Here is a 20668-nt window from a genome sequence, read left to right as displayed (position 1 = left end):
TCTGTATTTGCTTATCTAATACAAATGATCTCCCCTCCGATCAGTCCCAACATTATCTTTTACAGACATTCTGAATCACCATAATGCAGGGTGTTTAATTGCTGCAACATATTAAAATCAATTTGTGGAGAGCATGAAAGAAGAATGAAAGAAAATCTGTGACAAGATCCAATGTCATTCCACATTCCCTGCAGAAGGCCCCACAGAACAAAACTCTCCTGTCTTACTCATGAGTTGCATCTCCTCAGTGGATTTTATCTTTTTGCAGTTCTTACCCATCCTGTGGATATTACCTTCATAGACCCAAGTACCCATGCAGCACTATGAATATCACCAAACACATTGCACTTATAATCTTATCTCCAGTGATCTGCAGTGATCTTTGTCTTGTGAGAAGTGTGTGGAGATAATGTTGCTTAATAGTAATCCACAGCCTCCTGCCAGGCCCAGACTGAAGTTTAAGAACTCAGGTTCGCTTTTTACAGCAAACCTAACTGTAGTCAAGGATCTCGTGCCAGCCCAGTCCCTATCTTCATTCATCCAAATGTCTCTGATTGATTAAGCAACACTTAATGTTAGTGAAATAACTGACAGTGAAAACACCAAAACCCAATCAGAGCCAGAATTTTCTCTTATGCATCTATAACAACAAAGAACCTCCCAGTGCACTTAAGAACAAATGAAGTAAACTGCTTGGTAGTGTACTGCAGAAGTATAGTGGCTGTAGGTCACTGTGACAGAAGCACAGAGAAAAAGCTCCTTTTAAAGTGTGAGCTCTAGTTCAGGTTGCCAGATGCAACAACAGATGAAGATGCAGTAGATAAAGCCTCAAGTAGACCAATCTGCCCTCTTCAAAATCTCAAACTCAAGTGCAATAGACAAAATCAGTCCTTATCACAGAATTGCAGGGGTTGGAAGGGACCTCAAGAGATCATCAAGCCCAACCCCCCTGCTAAAGCAGGTACCCTACAATAGGTCGCACAGGTAGCTGTCCAGATAAATATCTCCATAAAAGGAGACACCACAGCCTTTCCAGGCAACCTGCTCCAGTGCTGCATCACCCTTACAGTAAAGAAGTTATTTCTGACACACTGCTTCTACCTGGAGTAGAAGCTAAAAAAGCATCATGTAAAATCATTAAGTGACTGTTTCCCCAGTTGGCTGCAAAGCACAATTATTCCAATGAGCACTTGCACAATACTTCATTTCAGTAATCACAGGATAAGGTCTCAAAACAAGTAGCACCAGTTAAAAACGAAGCTACTCTAATTCCAGACTGCCTAAAATTTCTGTATTTCTAACAGTGTAGAAGTGTCAGCATACTCTCTTTTTCCAGAACGCCTAAAATTTTAATTCACGAATCTTGATGACTATAAGTTTGAGTAAATGAAAAGTTATGCAGCCTCATCATCCGTATTTCTGTGCAGTCTGCCAAGGGAGTCTGATTTACATTAAAATGTGTCCTGTTCACTACACAGTTACTTAATTTCATCATTTAAAGATTACTCTGATATCAATTTTTAATTTCCATTTTGTTCCACTGTTTACATAAGAGTTTCATTGTTTCCTCTTCCAGAAACCAATTTAGTTTTGCTTCATGCATGTCTTGCACCATGGCCAACTTCATCTTCTTTTACAGGTTAGAACGAGTAAGCCAAGGAAATTCCTGGAAGCAAAAAAAACCCAAAACAACAATAGAATAAAATATGCATCAGAATGGTTACACAGTAAGAGGAATAGGATACAAAGATGTATTAACTACCAGATGGAATCTACTTCACAATGTCTGATCACAAAAAAAAGTTATCCCCTTTTGTCAAGAGGGAAAAGGAACAACTGCTACTTCTGGTAACAGTAAAGAGACTGGGTTTTGGTAAGAGGCAGTGAAGAAAAAAAAAAAAAAAAACAAGGAAAAAAACAACACAGTGTAAATCTCCCATATCTGAAGAGAATCTTTTTGCCTTGCAATCACCTCAACGGTCTCTGCAGCTTTTGTGATGCTTCCTAAGTACTTAAGATGTATCCCCACATGAAGCTCACAAAAAATTGAAGACATAAATACCTGTTTCTTTCTTTCAGACTGTGGATCAATCATTACATTTATAAGAGAAGGTGCTCGCTTGTCAGCCAAACTTGCTTTCACAGCATTCTGCAGTTCTTCTGGTGTATTAACAAAGTATCCTTTACCACCAAAGGCAGACATAACTTGCTCATAGCGTGCATTTGGAAGGAGGGAAACAGGAGGTACACTATGAAGAAATAGAAACCTCTGATAAAAGGCAGGGAAGAGTTGCCAGATTGACAAATTTAATTACTTTAGCACTGATTTTCAAGTATGAGATTATTATTGTTCCAGCCTGATAAATTCTTCTGGGCTAGAGGAGTGTGTTTCCTATACCACTATTAGGCTACATTTTAATCTGGAGACACTCATCAGCAGTCTTTTAGCCTAGTTCCCCCTGTACAGGGAAGTCCAACATAGACTTGAAACAAAAGCCTCAGGTAGTTTTGGAGATGACTGGCATGTTGGAGGTTGACCAAACATGAACTCCATACCATGGAGCTTGAACCTGAGATGACATAGTGTGCAATTTCTCTGCCATACAGTTGTCCAAACAATAGTCTGGAATATTAGTTCCTGCTTTGTATAATATATATATTACTGTAATATTAGTAACCTGCTTTGGCAGGGGGGTTGCACTCGATCTCTGGAGGTCCCTTCCAACCCCTACAATTCTGTGATTCTGCAATTCCTCGCCTTTGGTAACAGGTTCTTATTTACATGAACTTACCCCAGGGCTAAATTAACTTCATGAAAAACTTCCATCTGGATCACAAAGCATTAAAAGTGAAACAGAATGACTATTTTGGCCACTTCTACTTTAATTAACAAGACATACTTAGAAGTCATTCACCTTGTAACAGGATCTCCGTACTGTAACATCTCTTTCCAGCTGCCTGCATCCAAACCAGTGTAGATCCCATTGTTGTTTACTATGATAATCAAGATTGGCAAGTTGTACCTACAAAGAGATGTATTTGGAAGAATTAGGAAATACCTGCGCCTTTTCTTAAGGCATTAAAAGAATTCCTTTTTAGTAAAAATAAGATGATTAATAGAACATACATATATATCTATCACATCAATCTGAAAAATCATCTATTCATCACATGGCAGAACAGAAAAACTACTCTCTATATTTTTGGGATGTTTTCATGTGTTTTTAAGCGCACCCTGTCTAATAGCAGCATCTCAGCCTTCTAGTTTAATTGATACTGGCAATATATGAAGAAGGCATCCCTGAGCAAAAAAGCAGTTACCTGCAAATAGTTTCCACTTCCATCCCAGAAAATCCAAAAGCACTGTCTCCTTCTATGCAGACGACTCGCTTCTCAGGTGTTCGGTCTTTGGCCACCAGTGCAGCTGCTATGGCAAAACCCAGTCCAACTCCCATTGTTCCAAAAGTTCCTGCATCAAGCCTAAGGGTGAGAATGCACAATTACTTTCCAAGTTAACTACTCAAGCTTTATTTCAACTTTTAATAATTCCTCACAGATTATTAAAATAATGTCTCATAAACATATGTACAGAGATACCAGATACATGGATGATAATAGTCAGTTAAATATCAGATAAGACTGCAAATGTCTTGAGACAAACATACCAGAACTAATTAAAACTGAGAACTATTATACACCAGTAGTATTCCAATAAAGAGTCTCTATTCTTACACGCTCCTAACTTGCATAGTAACAATATTTTAAAAAACATTTGGTTACTCCACAGATAGGCAGACTACACGAAATCTTTCTATATTTAATTCCTTGAAAATTTAGTCTGAAGGCCATCAATTAAATAATGCTGTCCAAACTTCAGCCTTCTGTTCAACTTTAGAAATCAAATTGCAGTCTGTAATTAAGTTAGATCATTTCAATCAGAAGCACATAATGGATACAAAAGAAGAACTAGATTATTCTAGGGTTAGCTTTTAAAATTTGCTTTCAGATATGTCCAATCCCGTATGAAAAAGGCAACAATTAACATTACTGTGTCCTTATTTATGAAAGGGGGAAAAAAATGTAAACTCTTCCCCAACTTAACTGGAAGTAAGTTTCGTTGGTCAGTTGATTAGTTTTTGTTTTGCTTATAAATAAATATTTTTAGGGTCACTTAAGACTTCAGTGCTAATTTCACAAAAAAGGCTCTAAGCTTCCCAGTCACATCAGAAGCATCACTTCAACAGTCAGAACTTGCTCTTCCCCTCCCTGTTCAAAAAAATAGCACTTAATTCCTACTTATAATCATCATAAGTTTGGGATAGCTGTCCATAAAATGACATACCCGTGCTTTCAAATTTGGGTGACTACATCTTAAGCATGCAGATTTGCATGAAAGTATGCTCAATGTATAACACCATTTTCAAAGTGAGGTCCTTCCTCTTACGCTTTTCCTGGCGTTTTTTTTTCTGTTTGTTGAAGTGTTGTTTCAAAGAAACTAGAGAAACTATCACTCTTGTGTTGCAAACTACACAGACAGATCATGGAGAACGATTACAATCTACAGAAGGACATTAGTATAGGTGTGTATAACATCCTTCAGACCTTCTCCAACATACGTACATTTATTTTACTTAGAGTCTTTAAAAAGCATGACAGAAATTCTGGACCATAATGCTTTTGTTTTATATATAAATATAATATATATGTGTGTGTGTGTGTGTGTGTGTGTGTGTGTGTGCGTGTGTGTCTGTTGAGCCACCACAACAAGGAAAATATCACACCTTTGACGGGGATGATAGTTAGGAAGCATAGTTCGCCCGATGTCCATGGTGTTTGCTCCTTCGCTTACCAAAATGCAGTCCTTGGGTATCAGTTCTCTGATGTGATGAAAGACTGTGTAATAATTCATGGGCAGGGATTTTTGTAATGCTAAATCCTTAAAAATAAAAGAATCTAGAATAAGGTGAAGAACTGAGACATGTAAATAATACTATGGAAATAGAAATGTACTATGTTAGGTAGGGATGAAGTTATTTGGACCTCCATGCTATACTTCCAGGTCTGCTTTACCTATTCTGGTGACACAACATATTTATCTGAGGCTCACTGTGGTCAGCAACCTGCTCCCTTGGCTGGCAGTTTAATCTGAGAGATGCATGATTTTTTTTTTTCAACCACATGTTCCACTGCTGATCAGTCTAAACACTGTCATCTGTGTACTGGGAGATAGTTCTGAAGGGTGATCTGCTGCAATTAATCTACTTAAAAATCCACTTTGGAAAAGTGCATCATTAAGAATACGAGTTGTATAAAGCTAGACACATTCTAAGTGTCTGTGGCATCTTGGCTTTAAAAGCTATTTGCATTTGACATAGATTATGCTGCCACCAGCCTTGCTAAACAGCACAGTTACAGAGGAAAACAAAGAATTAATCCATTCTGTGTGATGTCCAAAGTAAATGAGGAGTTTGAGAACAGAGCAGTGATAAAACTGACTGTGTATCAGTCCCTCTTAAGGTGAGAAAATGGATTTGTTTAACATAATACTACCTTTGATCTTTCCTCATTGTTCAGCATTTTCTCTCTTAGTCTCTTCCACCACTCTGAATTAGAGGGATATTTCAAAGGTCTTTTGCTGAATTCTTCTAAAAGCTGGAAGAATATTTGAGATGATGTAGATTTCTTTCAACGTATTTAAAAATACCACACGCATCAAGAATGTTATGCCTGCACAAATCAGAATCTTTACCACTAAACCAGATGCAAAGCATGAAAATGTTGCACGAAAAAAAGGCTTCTTCGTATGGTTTTTTTTTTTTTTTTTAAAAATTATGTAAGAGACAACTACAGTAAAAACAGGAAGACATCTGACATTACATTACCTGCTTAGTTATGGCGTTTATATCACCTAATAACATTGCAGCTGGCCTCACATTATTCCCCATCTCTTCTGCACAAATATCAATCTGTATTTTAAAAAGAAAGACTACCATTAACTTAAAGATATTAAAGGGATATTTTTTTTTCCCCAGTTCAAGTGAGGAACATTGTCTGACTCTTTTTATACCTTGTTCTGGCCAGATAGTCTTCTTTCTCTTTCACTGAAACAACATCAGGAAGTTTTTTATTGAAAATAAAATTTTAATATCCACCTTTGACAGTTAAAAACCAACTATAAATGAGCTTAAAAAGTAGTTTTAAGATTTATTTATTTATTTTTTAAGAAAAAGAAAACATAAAAAGATATATTGATTTGAAAAGTCAAAAGGAATTCTACTTTAAAATTTGCTACTCCTCGGGAAACCGAGATAAAGCTCCAGACCACTGCAAGCTGGAGAGGCACATCAAAGTAAGCCAACTTCTTCTCAGTCATAGACTCTTACAAGAGAAGATTTTGAGGGCATAATCAGTTTAACAACTTTTCTATGAGCTGGCACACTTCCAAGTAATTAATTGGTTAAACAGCCTTTCCTTCTCTTTTCCCATGAGCATTACTGAGTGACTGAGCTGTTGCAAAGACTGACTGACTCTGAATCTGAAGCTAATTGTATTTTGAAAAAATCCAGCTGAGGGCAGTCAAACAGTGAGAAAGGTTTCAAATTTCCGGACATTTTGTTTTCAATCATTGAAATTCCAGTGCTCCAAATATCACATACACATCCTGAGTCTAATCCTGCATTAGTCAATTGCACACAAGCATCTGCTCTTCCCACGACACCAACACTAGGTCCTTAATAGCTGGAAAAACTTTGTAACCATTTTTTGAAAAAATGCAAGGAAGTAAAAACTAAATAAAAATTAAAGAAATCAGAACTATTTCTACAGAACTACCACACCTGTATGCACTCAACTGCACTGTCTGCATGGCAGTATTTTTCACATGAACTACGCTACCAAAATAATTAGCAAAAACTACTGTAGGCAATGCTGGAACACAGAGGACATCCTTTAACTGACAACTGTTTTCTTCCTCACCTGAATAACCTTTACATCTTGTCGGAACCTCGGTGGAAGTCCAAAATGCAAAATCCAGTTCAACCTTGCACCAAGCAAGATGATTACATCAGCATGTAGTAATGCCCTACCAAGGTAAATAAGAGAATTAGATGGAAGAACTATTGATAAATTTAACAGTGTTTTCAAAATTACAAGTAATCCTAACCATTGCAGTAAGCACAAGAATATACATAGGTTGCTTAGAAAGTAATTCCTATTTATATCCATGGAAACTACAACAGATGCAAAGAGCAGTAGAACACTACATGACAGAGCAAGATCTCAGCTACAGAACACTATTTTTGACATAGTCACCACCATTAGCCATGCATTTTTGCCAGCAATGAACATGAGCCTGCACACTGTGCTCATAGACATCTGCACCAGCAGAAGTGACCCACTGTTTATGAACAGTGTTTTGCCACCCACCATCTCACTGTGCTGACATCCACTGCTCCCCGCTTCTGTTCTGTAAAAGGTGTACTGCAAACACCATGCAAATATAGCAGACAGCAGAACTTGAGCTGCAATGTGAGCATCTTACGTTCTGTTTAAGGTGTTAAAATAAAAGCCTAATAGTTTTTCTAGACCACTAAGCTAAGTATTTCAGATAAACTGCTCATCAGTTTCCTTTAACGTCATGAAATGCATGATAACAACATAGGTTTTATTAGCTACAGAATATTATCTCTCAGATGAATTATCTTCCTGGCCAGCATTTTAAGCATTGTCAGAAGCAATACACCTAAATTTGTTGCTTCTTTTCAAGCAAGATCCTCAGAGCTCTATAATGAAGTATAAAATATAGCTGAAACAATTTCTTATGTATACCTCCCCAATTCCCAGTTGTTTCCTCAGATGTTAGAAGTCTTGCTTTATACTTACGTGGATCTTGCTGCAGCTACACAATTTGGATGGTTATCAGGAACTACTCCTTTTGCCATTGGTGTAGGCAAAAAAGGCAGTCCAGAAAGGTCCACAAACTTTCTGACGTTGTTTTCAGCACGCGAATAAGCAGCACCTGAATGAAACAAAAGGGATGCTTAACACTACAGAAACCTACTGCATCCACCTGAATTTCAATTAGATTACATTAGTGGCAGAAAGAGTAGCACTTCCCATTATGAAAGCTGTCTGTTATTTTTCACTCTGGAAAACTCAAAAGATAACACACCAAAAAGAGGTATTTGGTTTCACATTTCCCATAGGTGAAGTTCTGTATTACAGTACAGAGAGCTCTGCAGCAACAATGGGAGATGGCATTTGTGTCACATCATGTCCTTTTTTGCTTGCCCTGTTTATGGCCTTGTATCACAAGGTGTTATAACGATCTACCCCAGCACGTCTACGGTAAGCCTTTAATGAAAACAGGAGAAGCTCAAAAAAAATTTGAAGATAGGTATTTGTGCATACATTTACTATGGTGCTTTCTGCAGTACAAACAGCTGAATTAAGGTTGCCCAGACAGCTGAGAATTGACTGGTCCCTGTGCCATTGCTTAAGTCCATGAGTTTGTACTAACAAGAATATATATAAAAGAATATCTGGACACATCTGTTGATTACATTTGAAGAAAAAACAGCATTTCTCAATTGCTGACATCAACAAAACACATTGAGCTTTCTACCTATCACAGAACAGCCGTTAATTCACATGTATCAAGTCAGAGGAAGGAAAATACAAACCAACCTCTTCTGAAATACTATCTACTGTTTCACTACCTAATTAATAATAAGACCCATCCAATCTCAATTATTTCAGTTTCTGGTTAAACACAGAACCTTTTTCTGAGATGCAGATTATTCCAAAGTCTGAAGAAGAACTGTGTGGGTGAAATTAGTTGGTTATTTCAGTTCTACTGCTCCCTAATGAACCCATATCTTTCATAGAAATGCCCCTGCGTGGATTGACATTCCAGAAGAAGTGACTAAAATAAGTGAACCAGCACAGAAAATAATTATCCCCTGTCTTTAGGGACACTCCCCTTTCAGAAATGAAATACACTGGCAGAGTACGATGGAAAATCTACAAAGCAGCAGTAACAGCAACATCTGCTGTGCTGCTTCATGACAGACAGCCTGGCACTTGCAGTAAGTCCACATGGGAAAGTGACCTTTGGTTAATTTGTTTCTTGACAATGGTAGAGAATATCACTTCTGTATTCTGATACAATTCGCCTGGAACTTTTGAACTTCCTGTACTACTGGTTCTACAGTTAAGAACACGGTTATCTGGTTGTTGGGTTTTTTTTTGTTGTTGTTGTTTGTTTGTTTTTTAACTTGCATTTCATAAGTTGATTCTTCTTTTAACATACATGAAAAACAGAACAAAATAAAATGCTTTAAAAAAAAAAAAAAAGAAGATTTTAACGTCAGATTTCAATGTTTTTATGTAGAACGTACAGTGGAGGGGAAAAGAAATATCTTTAGTCATTGCTCTCATCCTGCACTTATACAGTCAAAGCATACTACCTTTTCCAATGATTAGCAAAGGCTGCTTGGCATGAGCAATGATAGATGTTGCTTCAGATACAGCAGACTGCTCAGCTGTGCTGATGGGAGGGGGTGGGCAGCATTCTACATACCTGGAAGCAGGTTTAAAAAAAAAAAAAAAAAAAAAAAAAAAAAAAAAATCAAAACAAGGAATAACAAAAAATAAAACCTATTGTTTAGCACAAAAATCCCTGCATTACCCACAGAATTTATCAGAACAGGACAAGCATATCTTTAAAACAGATTCTGAAGTTTTTGTTGCTACTTGCACGATTAAAGAAACATACATCAATCTGTGAATCTCTGAAACGATGCGACTAAGATACCATCATAGGAATTCATTTATTTTCACACATTTCAACAAAAACTACAATCCATATCACATGCTATAACTGAAAGTTAAAATTCAAGGCTGAATTTTTGATGTTATTATTGCTACCTTATAGCAAAACATTTAATCTCTTGTTGTTATCTTTTTCCTAAGGCAAAGCAACTTAAAACTACAGGAAACTAAATGTAAGCTGTACGCACTTGACAGAGCTCTTATTCACCTGAAGATTCACAAAATCCCCAGGTATGTCAATGTAACAGGAACCTGGGCGGCCATATATACTGGTTCTTACAGCCTAGAAAAAAAGATGATCAGAATTTTAACCACTGTTTGAACGGCTGTTAGAAACCTCTAAGTTTGAAGATCACAGTCTGCAGTGAAGGAACACACTGTTTAAGATTACTGAATCATCACAGGGAAAATTCCCTTCGATTGTTTTATACCAACTCATTTAAGGTTTGATTGTTATTTGCATTTCTGTCTGTAAACAGTACTAGATTCATATTCTTTAATTAATTTGGCATAAGACAACTGTATTATAAGCAGTTGTATTTGGAAACACTAAAGTAAACTTTTATGCCGACTTTTTATTTCAAGTAGCATGAACAAAGAAAAAAAACAAGATGACTATCTTCTATTACGTTCTTAGTTCTTCTTACAGGTAAACACTCTGCTGAATTTGCACTTCTGAAAACAGCTATGATGCCTGCAGAATTTAGGCTGACGTGGTTGAAGCGTTACTACAGAAATAAGAGACTTTCCTAACTCTTTCTGAAGCACAAAGATAAGAACCTTTCTTTCTCTCATGCAGACACAAACAAAAAAAAGCCAGCAAACAAGTGAAAAAGACGCCCCCAAAACTAAATGTAACCATCTTCACCCCCATCCCTCCAAATCTCCTTCACATAATGAAAGCACTTCATAGAAGAGCCTGAGAGCTAACAGAGCTGAAGTTTATGGTGTTGTATTTCTAGTTCTTGCACATTTCCCTAAAAGCATTTCTCATAAAAATAAATATCAGACAGGACCAGCATCTATTCCTAACATATTCGATAGCGCTACCAATACAAGAACCTCTCTGGTTGTGATCTTACTCAGTTAACCACTGCCAAACATTTGCAGGATCGAAGTAGTTGTAGTCACAACTTCACAAAACAAAGAAACAAAAAACCCAAAACACACAAGCAAACAAATGAAAACAACAAAAACCCCAGAGACCTTATGCAGTAGGAGTCATCTACTTGGTGTTCTGCTGTTAATTCAGTACTTTTTCATACCTTTTCAATAACAGCAGGAATGACTTCCAGGCTGCTTGGACGGACAGATAGTTTGTTATACAGTCTAGCAGCTTCAACCTAAAGAAATGCATATAACCATTACACTGATTTATCAACGTAATTCAGTCCTTTCCAACTTGCTTCAACATGAATAAATTGAAAAAAGGTCAAATTAAAAGCAACAAGGTGTCAAATGCCACACAGAAAAATGCAGTTCCTCTTGTGGTATAAACTGGCAAGCTATACTTCTTCTTGAGGCTCTTACATATTTGTTTCCAGACAGCGGTTTCTTTTTCTTGGAAAGTTTATTTTGCTTTCTTTCATCTCAGATGAGACAGACAAGGGTGATTTATCCCAGCTGAGAATCTAAAACCCAGCACGAATTCTAGCATGGCTGAAATTCCAATTGGTCCGGTGAAGTACACAGTGACAGTTTTAAACCAGTAGATGGAGCAAGTCAACAGCATTATCAAATCTGCTAGGAAATGCCAGCGTCTGGGGTTCTTACTCCCATGCTAAGGAAAAATATCACCAGTTATTTAACTGAAGCCATTTTGGAGAAATGGAAATGTCTGCGTACCTGTGGGAATTCCTGGAAAGCTCCCATGGTTTCCTGATTTCTGTCAGAAGAGCCTCCAATTACAATCAAAGGCCTAGGAAAGTATAAACATGCATACATATATTTTTATAACTGCACTCACATCTGCAAACTTACTTTATAATCAAATCTTAATATTGTTGAGACCTCAGCAGGAATAGAAAATGACCAGCATACTACAGGAGTAAATCCTAAACACAATGCTTGACTTCCTAGCATCCTTTGGTTCACCAGTTTGAGGACTTTCTGGCCATATGAGATGATCTCCATCTCGCATAAAAATTCTAAAATCTCATATTGCTAGCTACTTTAATTCATTTGGTAGCATAAGTGAGAAAATAGTTGGAGAGAAATGACAATTTCTCTCACAACAAATACTAAGATTTGTTTGCAAGAGACACTGTAATGTGCAGAAACACTAGAACTGAGAAACACAGTAGGAAGTGATGTTTTCAGAATTAATTTTCTTTGCATACCACCTGGAATGCAACAGAAATTAACTGAGTATTTGACAGCTCTTCTCCTTGCATTCAGTTCTTACTTCAAAAAATCTCCAAAGACCAAGGAGACAAACAAAAACCTAACAGGTTTATAAGTGGCACTGTTCTTACACTGGTTACAACTATGTGTGAAACATGGTGCTAGCTTACAATATGAGTAATACACTCCACATTAAAACACTTTTGTTGTCAGTTCCACAAAACACAATCATTATCCCACGGTGAATGAAAATTGGTCTCTCATTGAGTTTGTAGGTCAAAACTGAACTTCCTAAAGTGCTAAATGCTGGATCAAGAAGAGAAAGCTCTCTTATTAATTTGCATATTCATCCATACTGAACTGAAGCACTGACCCAATGTTTCAAGCCTAGTTTTTCAGGCTTCTAAATGATTTCTCCTCAGACACAGCCTTTCCTTTGATTGCATTTACATATACAATGCGTTAAGATGAAACATTAACAGCACACTCGAAGCATAGACCTTAATTTAGACACTCCTAAGATTTTAGGATATGTTTATCTAGATCCAAGTCTCGTATTCAGACTATGCCACAAATTAAACCTCAGTTTGAATACCTGGACATGGTGAGATTAGAACTTCAGGCTGTGTCTCACTTCTATTACAAATCCTTATGGAAAATGCATTTGGTGAATACTTCATAGATATTTTATTCCGCTGATGAACTGGTTGTTTTTTTTCCCCCTCTCCTCCCAGCAAAACAATTACTTCTATCCATATACAATCAGTCTGTTTCACTGCAACAAACTTTACATTCCTTTCACTTCTCTTTTTCAATTCTTTTTATTTAAAAGTTCTCATAAATAAAACAAAATAAATTCTATTTAGGAGTAGTAGTCCCAATATACAATATACACATACAATGAAGAGAATGTTATCTCTTTAACATGGCAAGCCCCAACAGTTATACTACAAAAAGATCTCGCTCTGCTTGAAATCTTAGAATCATAGAATCCTTGGGTTGGAAGGGACCTTTAAGGACCACCTAGCAATCCTGCAATGAACAGGGACATCCACAGCTACATCAGGTTGCCCAGGGCCCTATCCAGCCTCACCCTGAAAGTCTCCAGAGACAGGACATCAACTACAACACAAGATAACCTGTTCCAGTATCTTACCTCCGTCACTGTAAAAGACTTTCTCCTTATATCTAACCTAAATCTACCCTCTTTGAGCTTGAGTTACATAAATGCAACCAGAAATAAAGGTTTCACTCTATGTGATCACCACACTATACTTCTGGTCCAACAGTATGCATTTTTAAGAGCAGTGCTTGTTACTGCTAGTTAGATTTAATTAAGTCCAAACAGTGAAGCAGGAAGAACAATGTCTACAATTAAACTAATAAGAGCACCAAGCATTATGGATTTGCAAATGAAGAACTTATGTAAACTGAAAAAACATTTCAACTGCAACCTCAGGTAAAGAACAGTATTGCACCATGCCAGTCTAATGAAATCTTAAAACTATTGCAAACTATTTTTTGCTGACTACTTTTACAGCCTGAAATACAAACACTTTTACTCCGAATAAGGCAGGAGAGAAGGTGGCAGAGCTGTAGGTAATTTTTAACACATTTTACCCTCGGAAATGTAGCTTACCAAGGCCCCACTTGCAACCTAGTTGTCTTGATTTACATGCCTGACAGCTTGGTGGGACAAGCTTTCATGGTAAACTAAGGCACTTCTATTCAGTCAGTCAGTGCTTGACTTTCTTCCAGTCAATCCATAAGAGTTTTTTCACCTGAGAGGAGCTAAACAGAGGGGAATCAGAAGAATGGGTTTCCAGGCTTGAGGAGGATAACTCAGACTGAGCTTTAAGGACTATCACTTAGTTACTAAAGTCAGAACCGTTGGGGCCAGTTCAGCTATTAGCCCACTTCTGTGAGAAGCCAGTTGAAATTCAGATCACAGCAGCATGTCACAAAACCAGGTATATCGCCAGAGTCACAAGACACAACAGTGAACTCTAATCTTGCCATACAATGAGGGGAGAATATTTGGGCCTACGTCCCTTTTCATGACAGAGAATTAGACTGGTATAACCACACACCTTAGCATGTCTCATGTTTTCATCATCACATTAAGCAGGAGTAAGGAACAGCTTCTACTGAATGAAGTGATCCTCTCCTTCCTGGCTTCTCTTCCCTTCTAACACCTTATCTCCTTAATGTTTGACCAAGCCTCCATGCTGTGTCTAGTGAAACAGACTAGAAACCTCATCAGTAAACTCCACAGAAAAATCACTGGTCTTCCTCTCTGAATGAAAGCACCATGTCTTTCACCAGGAATGCCAACTGAAAAGGTGAAAACACTTTTGAGACTCTAACATTCAGTGGAAGCTCTGAATAATGAAAGAGCCAAGGAAAGTTACTTTCATAAAGCTGAATTTAGCTCTCATGTATGCTTATTTCTCTCCCTGAGGCTCGTAACAGGCAAAAGGCAAGACTGGTGGGACTAATGGAAAAATGCCTGTTCAAAAATTGTGGTTTGCTCAGTGAAAACCCATCTCCTTTTTACTACAGTGTCTTCAAGTAAACAAGTCACTCCCTCATCCTTTTGCCAAGAATAGAGGCTTACACAAGATGAAGTTGGGTAAACAGGGCTTATCTCATACAAGAATCAGCTTGAGTGAAAAGAGCAACATGTCCTGTAAACTCATCAACAAGCACCATAAACACTTCTTCTTATTGCCAAATTCATGACTGTTCAAAAGAAAAACTTATTTATCTGAAGTCACATAGGGATAGCAAAACTTTGGTCAATAACTATTGACAAATTGAAAAAAGAAAAAGCCTGAACACTGCAGAACTTTTTTCAGTGTCAGAGACTTTGTTTAGCAGAGCTCCCATTACCAACCCTCCCTTTCCAATCAGCCATTACTAACCTATTTCTCCAGGTCACACGTACGTGGTATTACACAGCTTCTGCCCAAGTACTTCGTGCAGCATTCTCAACAGCTTTTAGGGGCAGACCAGCTAAGGTTGCCACATCTCAGTGAAGGTTTGTGGGAGTAAATGCTATCGCTCTATACCATCACTTAATTCAGTGCTTAGTCACCCCTCAAAATGTCTGTGTGGGGAGCAAATGCAGATTTTTAACAGTGCAGTTGTCAATTTGTTTGTGTATGAAATATGGAAAATACAGTAATTCATAAGAATTATGACTCTCAAATATAGAAAAAACTCTGAAATTCTTCCAAAACTCAGTAAAGCGTTACAGGCTGTATTTTACCTTCATTTTCAAATGCATCCATGTAATAAGGTATATTGATAAACTTTTTAATAAACACATACTAGGGTAGGACAAAAATGAAAACTTATCCATGAGGATACAAAAAGCTGAACTAAGTTACTTTTAGGGGGCACAAATGAAGAATTCACTACTCGCTACCTACAAGAAGAAAAGAAGGTCATATACTAAATAGTGCAGAGCTCAATATCTACACCAAATAACAGTGAAGAGTTTTAAAGAGAAAGTGGAATTAAATTACCAGCAATTCATGGTTGCATTTGCCATCCCACCAAGGGTATGTAAAAAACCTGGACCAGAAACTACAAGACATACTCCCGGCCTGGACAGAAAAATAAAGAAAGAAAAAAGGAAAGTGAGTACAGTAAACATCCAATTAATCACAAACAAAAATTAGTAAGATGTTGAAAAATAAGATATTAAAGTTCTATTCATGTTGTCAAAATGCATGAACAACGTGGGATTTGTAGGAAGGACTAATAATGCAATCTGAAATTATTTATCTTTACCAGTGCAAATAAACAAGCAAGGGAACAGTTGTCACGTGCTACCCACAGACAGGTCCAAAACATATGGTGGCTTATCATACTTAGCATCGTGATTACGCAGCACTTTGTTTTTTTTATTTAATGCCCATGTGGAATTTGGTAAGCCACCTAAGTTGTCTCAACTCCACGTAAGCACTGGGTATCAACAAAAAGAGCTCACGAGGAGAGACAAGGATCTGACTCAAAGCAGACTTTATTATAGTCTAAATCAAGCACAGGCATGTCTTATTCCAGATAAAGAGATAAAAATCATCATTCTAATTACTGGGCATTTTCCAACAGTCCTGTGGGCTATGTAGATATGAGAATAAGAAAAAAAGAAAAGCTTATTTCTAGAGGATTACTGAAAGGAAGAAAAACCTCAAAACAGTGCTAATACTTGCAGATAGGAAAAGGATTGATCATCTGCATCAAGTCTGCATTTGTAAATGCACACCAGTTGCTGACTTCAGGAAAAAAATCCATAGGATACCCAAACAGCAATACCCTTCATTTCACGGGCCACAGAATGCTTCCCAGCAGCGCTAAGAGCAAAATGCAGAAGAGGAAAATCCAGCATTTCGTGTCAGGAGAAGCACATGATAAACAGGCAACCATGTAATTAGTCTCTGTATCAACAAGGTGTTTGTTGAGTGATATGACAAGACTAAGGTATAGCAGAGCAAGTCTACCAAGTTGCAACAAACAATGGCTGTTAGTTCTGCCCTTCATACAGCAGTGTTAAACTACTCATAAGAAACCAAAAGAGAAAAATTTAAGGCAGTTATAAGATTCACAGTATTACACGACTTTTAGCATCTCTTTGTTCCTGCCCTGAATCGTACCAATACTGATAACTGTATTGACAAATAGTTTAAAACTGATGTTTCATTTTAATTGTTCTACATCTGCACACACTAAAAAAAAACCCAACTCCAAACCAAGCTTCTGTTGAATATAATATAGTTGATACAAATTATATCATTATAAATGTTGATAAATATAGAATTTACCTGCCAGTCAAATATCCAACAGCAGATGCAGCGTAACAAGCCTATGGAAAATATTGTGGAGTTATACATTTATTATTAACACGTGCACATTTCATGGTATGTAAATAACATTCAACAGCAGTACTGAAATTAAGCAAGTAAAGATGTTTCCCTGATAATTACAGCTTAAATAGAATGTCAAGCAGCCCTTTGCCCTTCCCTTTACAAAGATGTGCTTATAGAATCATTGAATATCTCAAGTTGGAAGGGACACTACAGACCATCAAGTCCATTAACCTTAAAATTAACATGAGCAAGAAATGCAGGTAGAACAGATACAGGCACTGGACTTCAAATTTGAAACCACTCATGTTAACACTGGGTTTGAAAGATAGCCAAAGCAGAGGACTGCTGTTCTTAGACAAGGAGGGTTTAATTAAATACTAGCCTGTTTTCAACTCAAATACAAGTAAACTAACATAACGTAACTAGTAAACCAGATTTAAGTGTTTTTGTACACACTGGTCCAGTAAAAACAATACTGCCATGTCAAGGAGCAGCCCTGCAGCCCCTTATGCTAAATGTACTGGGACTGGCAGTAGGACTTCCAATCAGTGTGTTGCAAAATCTTGCTGCACTAACCTGAGCTTCATGCTTAGTACGTGATGTCAGATTCTGTTACAATGAACAGATTAATTACAGGCCTTGAAAATATGGCCTTTCAACCTACAGGTTGAAAGCAGGGGTCCCAGAATAGTAAACAACTATGCTGATGGCCAATTACTGGCCAATGCAGAAGTGCTGCTTTGAGAGCTGGGGAGGCTGTGCTTTTGCTTTAGAAAAAGTGGCAGTGCCTCAGCTTGGGAAAATAAAAGCCAGCAAAACAGACCAAAAAACCCAGATGTGTAACAGGGAAGGCACCTGTCCTGACCTGAGAAATTAACACCCATCCAGTATTGCGCTGTCCATAGTTCAGACAGGAAGGCCAAGGGTTCTAAACTGTTCAAAGGCTGAAAGATTGTACAAAATGAGATCGTGAATCTAACGGGGGTTGAAAACAGAGGTCTGTTTTGCTTCCTTCCTTTTACTGGAAGATTCTCAAGAATTCTCAAGATTCTGCCAATCCTTGGCAGCTATGAGCATCTGCACTAGTTACAGTATATTGGATACTCGTGACATAAATAGGATATGATTCTCAAAATCAGACTGCTTTAAGTATCTAGTGGTAACTATTGTTAAAGAGGTAAACATTACCAATGTGTGTTAATGAATAGGGTTTTTTTTTTTAAATTTTTTTTTTAAGTTTAAAACTAACCTATCAATCTTCTGAATCTATCACAGCAATCTGTAATTACTCAGGCAAAGACTCACGCCCCTACTGAGTTGCAACATAACCACCCAGTGTTCAAGGGCCAAGTGGGACATGAGTTAAACTACTACTAGCACATACGTACCATGTTGCAGGCCACGGGAGATTAGCTGCAAATAATTGACAGTGTCAATGAGCTTTCAACTTCATGCTTTAGTCTGATATTTCTAATCTAACAGTTTATTCTGCAAATGTGCTTTTGCTACAGCTAGTCTTAAAATGAGGTGTGCATCTGATTTCCATACATCTCAGATTACAGACATCTACCTTTACCTACACAGGAAGTACAGAGCTGTACACACAAGCACCACAACAATACAACTAATAAACTTGGACAACTAGAACTATGATGCATAAATATTAAATGTACACTGAATATATTGTGTGTACAAGGATCTTGCTCTCTTCACTGCCAAATTCTCCACTGAGGACAATCAAGAAAACAAAAACCATCACAAGATGCCATTAAAGAAATCTCAACATTTTGACACTGCAGCAAGTCTTTGTAATATTGTTCTTCCCCTAAGCAAAAATATGTCACTATTTACTGGAAGTAAATGGAATATTTTTGCTGAGAGTGGTGAGGTGCTGGAACAGGCTACCCAGAGAGGTTGTGGATACCCCATCCCTGGAGATATTTAAGGCCAGGTTGGATGGAGCCCTGGCAATCTCATCTAGCAGCTTGCATCCCTGCCCAAGGCGGGGGGGGGTTGGGACTTGATGATCCTCGATGTCCCTTCCAACCCAAGCCATTCTATGATTCTATGATTTATAGAGAAAGATGTTTCTTGTCTCTTTGTTCTCAGAAAATAGTCTAATAAGCAGTGATAAGTAGGAAAGCATCTAATTTAGCAGCGCAATCTTCTCTGTTAATTACAGACACTACTACTAAACTAATTTTAATCATGTTAATAACTAAAACTGAAGTTAGAATAGCTGCTAAATGACCTATGGGAATATAAAGAATATCAAAATCCTAATCCTTCAAAGGAACCAAATGTACCTTTAAAACATGACAGTATGTATTTGCCTCTCTCATGTTAGAGACTGATCTTCCACGTAGAGGCACATATTCCTCTCCAGGTCCTCACACTCATTAATATAACAATGCTGGGGTTAGACAGCAGAAAGACACAGCTCACGGCCACTTGGTTCAGGAGAGAAAGAAATGTTTTGTTCTCTGCTGCCAGCTAAGGAAGACTGACAAGAACAGAGGTGAAAATCGAAGCATGGAAAGCTGGCAGGTCATCTGTGAGCCATCCAGGAGCGATCTATAAGCAGTTCTTGAAAGCCAGGTATAAACTTGATGCTGCTGGGAAATAAAACAAAAACCAAACGCAAAACCAGCGTCATGCCATCAAAACAGTCCCTAAGGCTAACTCGTGACACCTGGGATCTAAGCTGGCATACTTACAGCCTGCTCGTTTCTCATCCCTATGTACTTGATTCCAGCTGCCTGTGCCGCAACTGCCACCTCAGTGATCGGAATACCGACAACGCCGAACATGTACTCGATATTCTAGAACGGAAACGTTAGAGATCAGAACGACTCCCAAAAGACGGCTTAGAAAGCATAAGCCCCACGCTCTTACTTGCGCCCTGAGAGCCTCAGCGATAAGCTGAGCGCCGCTGAGCTCCTCCATGCTGCCGCTCCGACACAGCAGGAAGACGGAGCGCCGCAGGCCGCGCGGTGACCGGTAGGCCACCCAGCCAATGAGGCAGCGGAGGAGGCGGGATTAAAGGAGACGAGTCTCCGCCTCTCACCCAGCGGGCGGGCGGTGAGAGGGCTCCTATTGGCTAGAGCAGGCACCCAATCAGAGGGCGGGAGACGGCCGCCGCCGCGCGCGGCCGTGCCGGCAGGGGGCGACTGCAGCGCGTCGCGTGCGCGACCGTTAAACGGCAGCGCCAAAGGGCGGAGCTGAGCTGTGGCGCGGAGCGGGGCGGAGGACAGGTGGGTTGGGGTGCGGGGCTCCCCGTTGCCGTGCTCGTGAGGAGAAGCGTAGGTATAGAGCGAGGCCCTGCTTGGCGTGCCCTGCCCACCGCGTAACCGGTGCTGCCGGCTTCGTACGGTCCTGCAGTGATGCGGCGTGCGCTGCCGGTGCTGCCGTCCCGGCTTGCTGGGGCCCAGCATGGCAGCGCTGAGTCCGGCCGCGGGTAAAAGGCAAGAAGCCAGAGCGAGGTTACGTAACCTGTTACCTACGGAACGAACGCTTAGCAGGAATGGAAGCAGGAGGCGTGCTTACACCGAGCTGTGACAGCGTTGCGTTGCCAAAAGAAAAACACCATAAAAACACGTAATTAAGTGTTAAGAGATAGC

At 38.7% G+C, this 20668-nt stretch overlaps 1 protein-coding gene across 1 annotated transcript; it reads right to left on the bottom strand.

The window, feature by feature from the left end:
- Positions 1 to 1633: 1633 nt before the first annotated feature.
- Positions 1634 to 19994, bottom strand: HACL1 (2-hydroxyacyl-CoA lyase 1; the record flags this gene model as incomplete). Its single annotated transcript, XM_079537950.1, has 17 exons — positions 1634 to 1666; positions 2063 to 2249; positions 2916 to 3023; positions 3322 to 3480; positions 4782 to 4936; positions 5551 to 5652; positions 5883 to 5966; positions 6976 to 7081; positions 7882 to 8017; positions 9468 to 9580; positions 10020 to 10114; positions 11097 to 11174; positions 11677 to 11749; positions 15705 to 15785; positions 17004 to 17044; positions 19766 to 19870; positions 19944 to 19994. 17 exons carry the CDS (start codon positions 19992 to 19994, stop codon positions 1634 to 1636), a joined length of 1707 nt encoding a protein of 568 aa, XP_079394076.1.
- Between the last annotated feature and the right edge of the window lie 674 nt (positions 19995 to 20668).

This window comes from Tetrao urogallus (assembly GCF_951394365.1).
Source record: "Tetrao urogallus genome assembly, chromosome: 7".
In the NCBI taxonomy this organism is placed as follows: domain Eukaryota; kingdom Metazoa; phylum Chordata; class Aves; order Galliformes; family Phasianidae; genus Tetrao; species Tetrao urogallus.
This window is presented reverse-complemented; position numbering and strand designations above follow the sequence as displayed.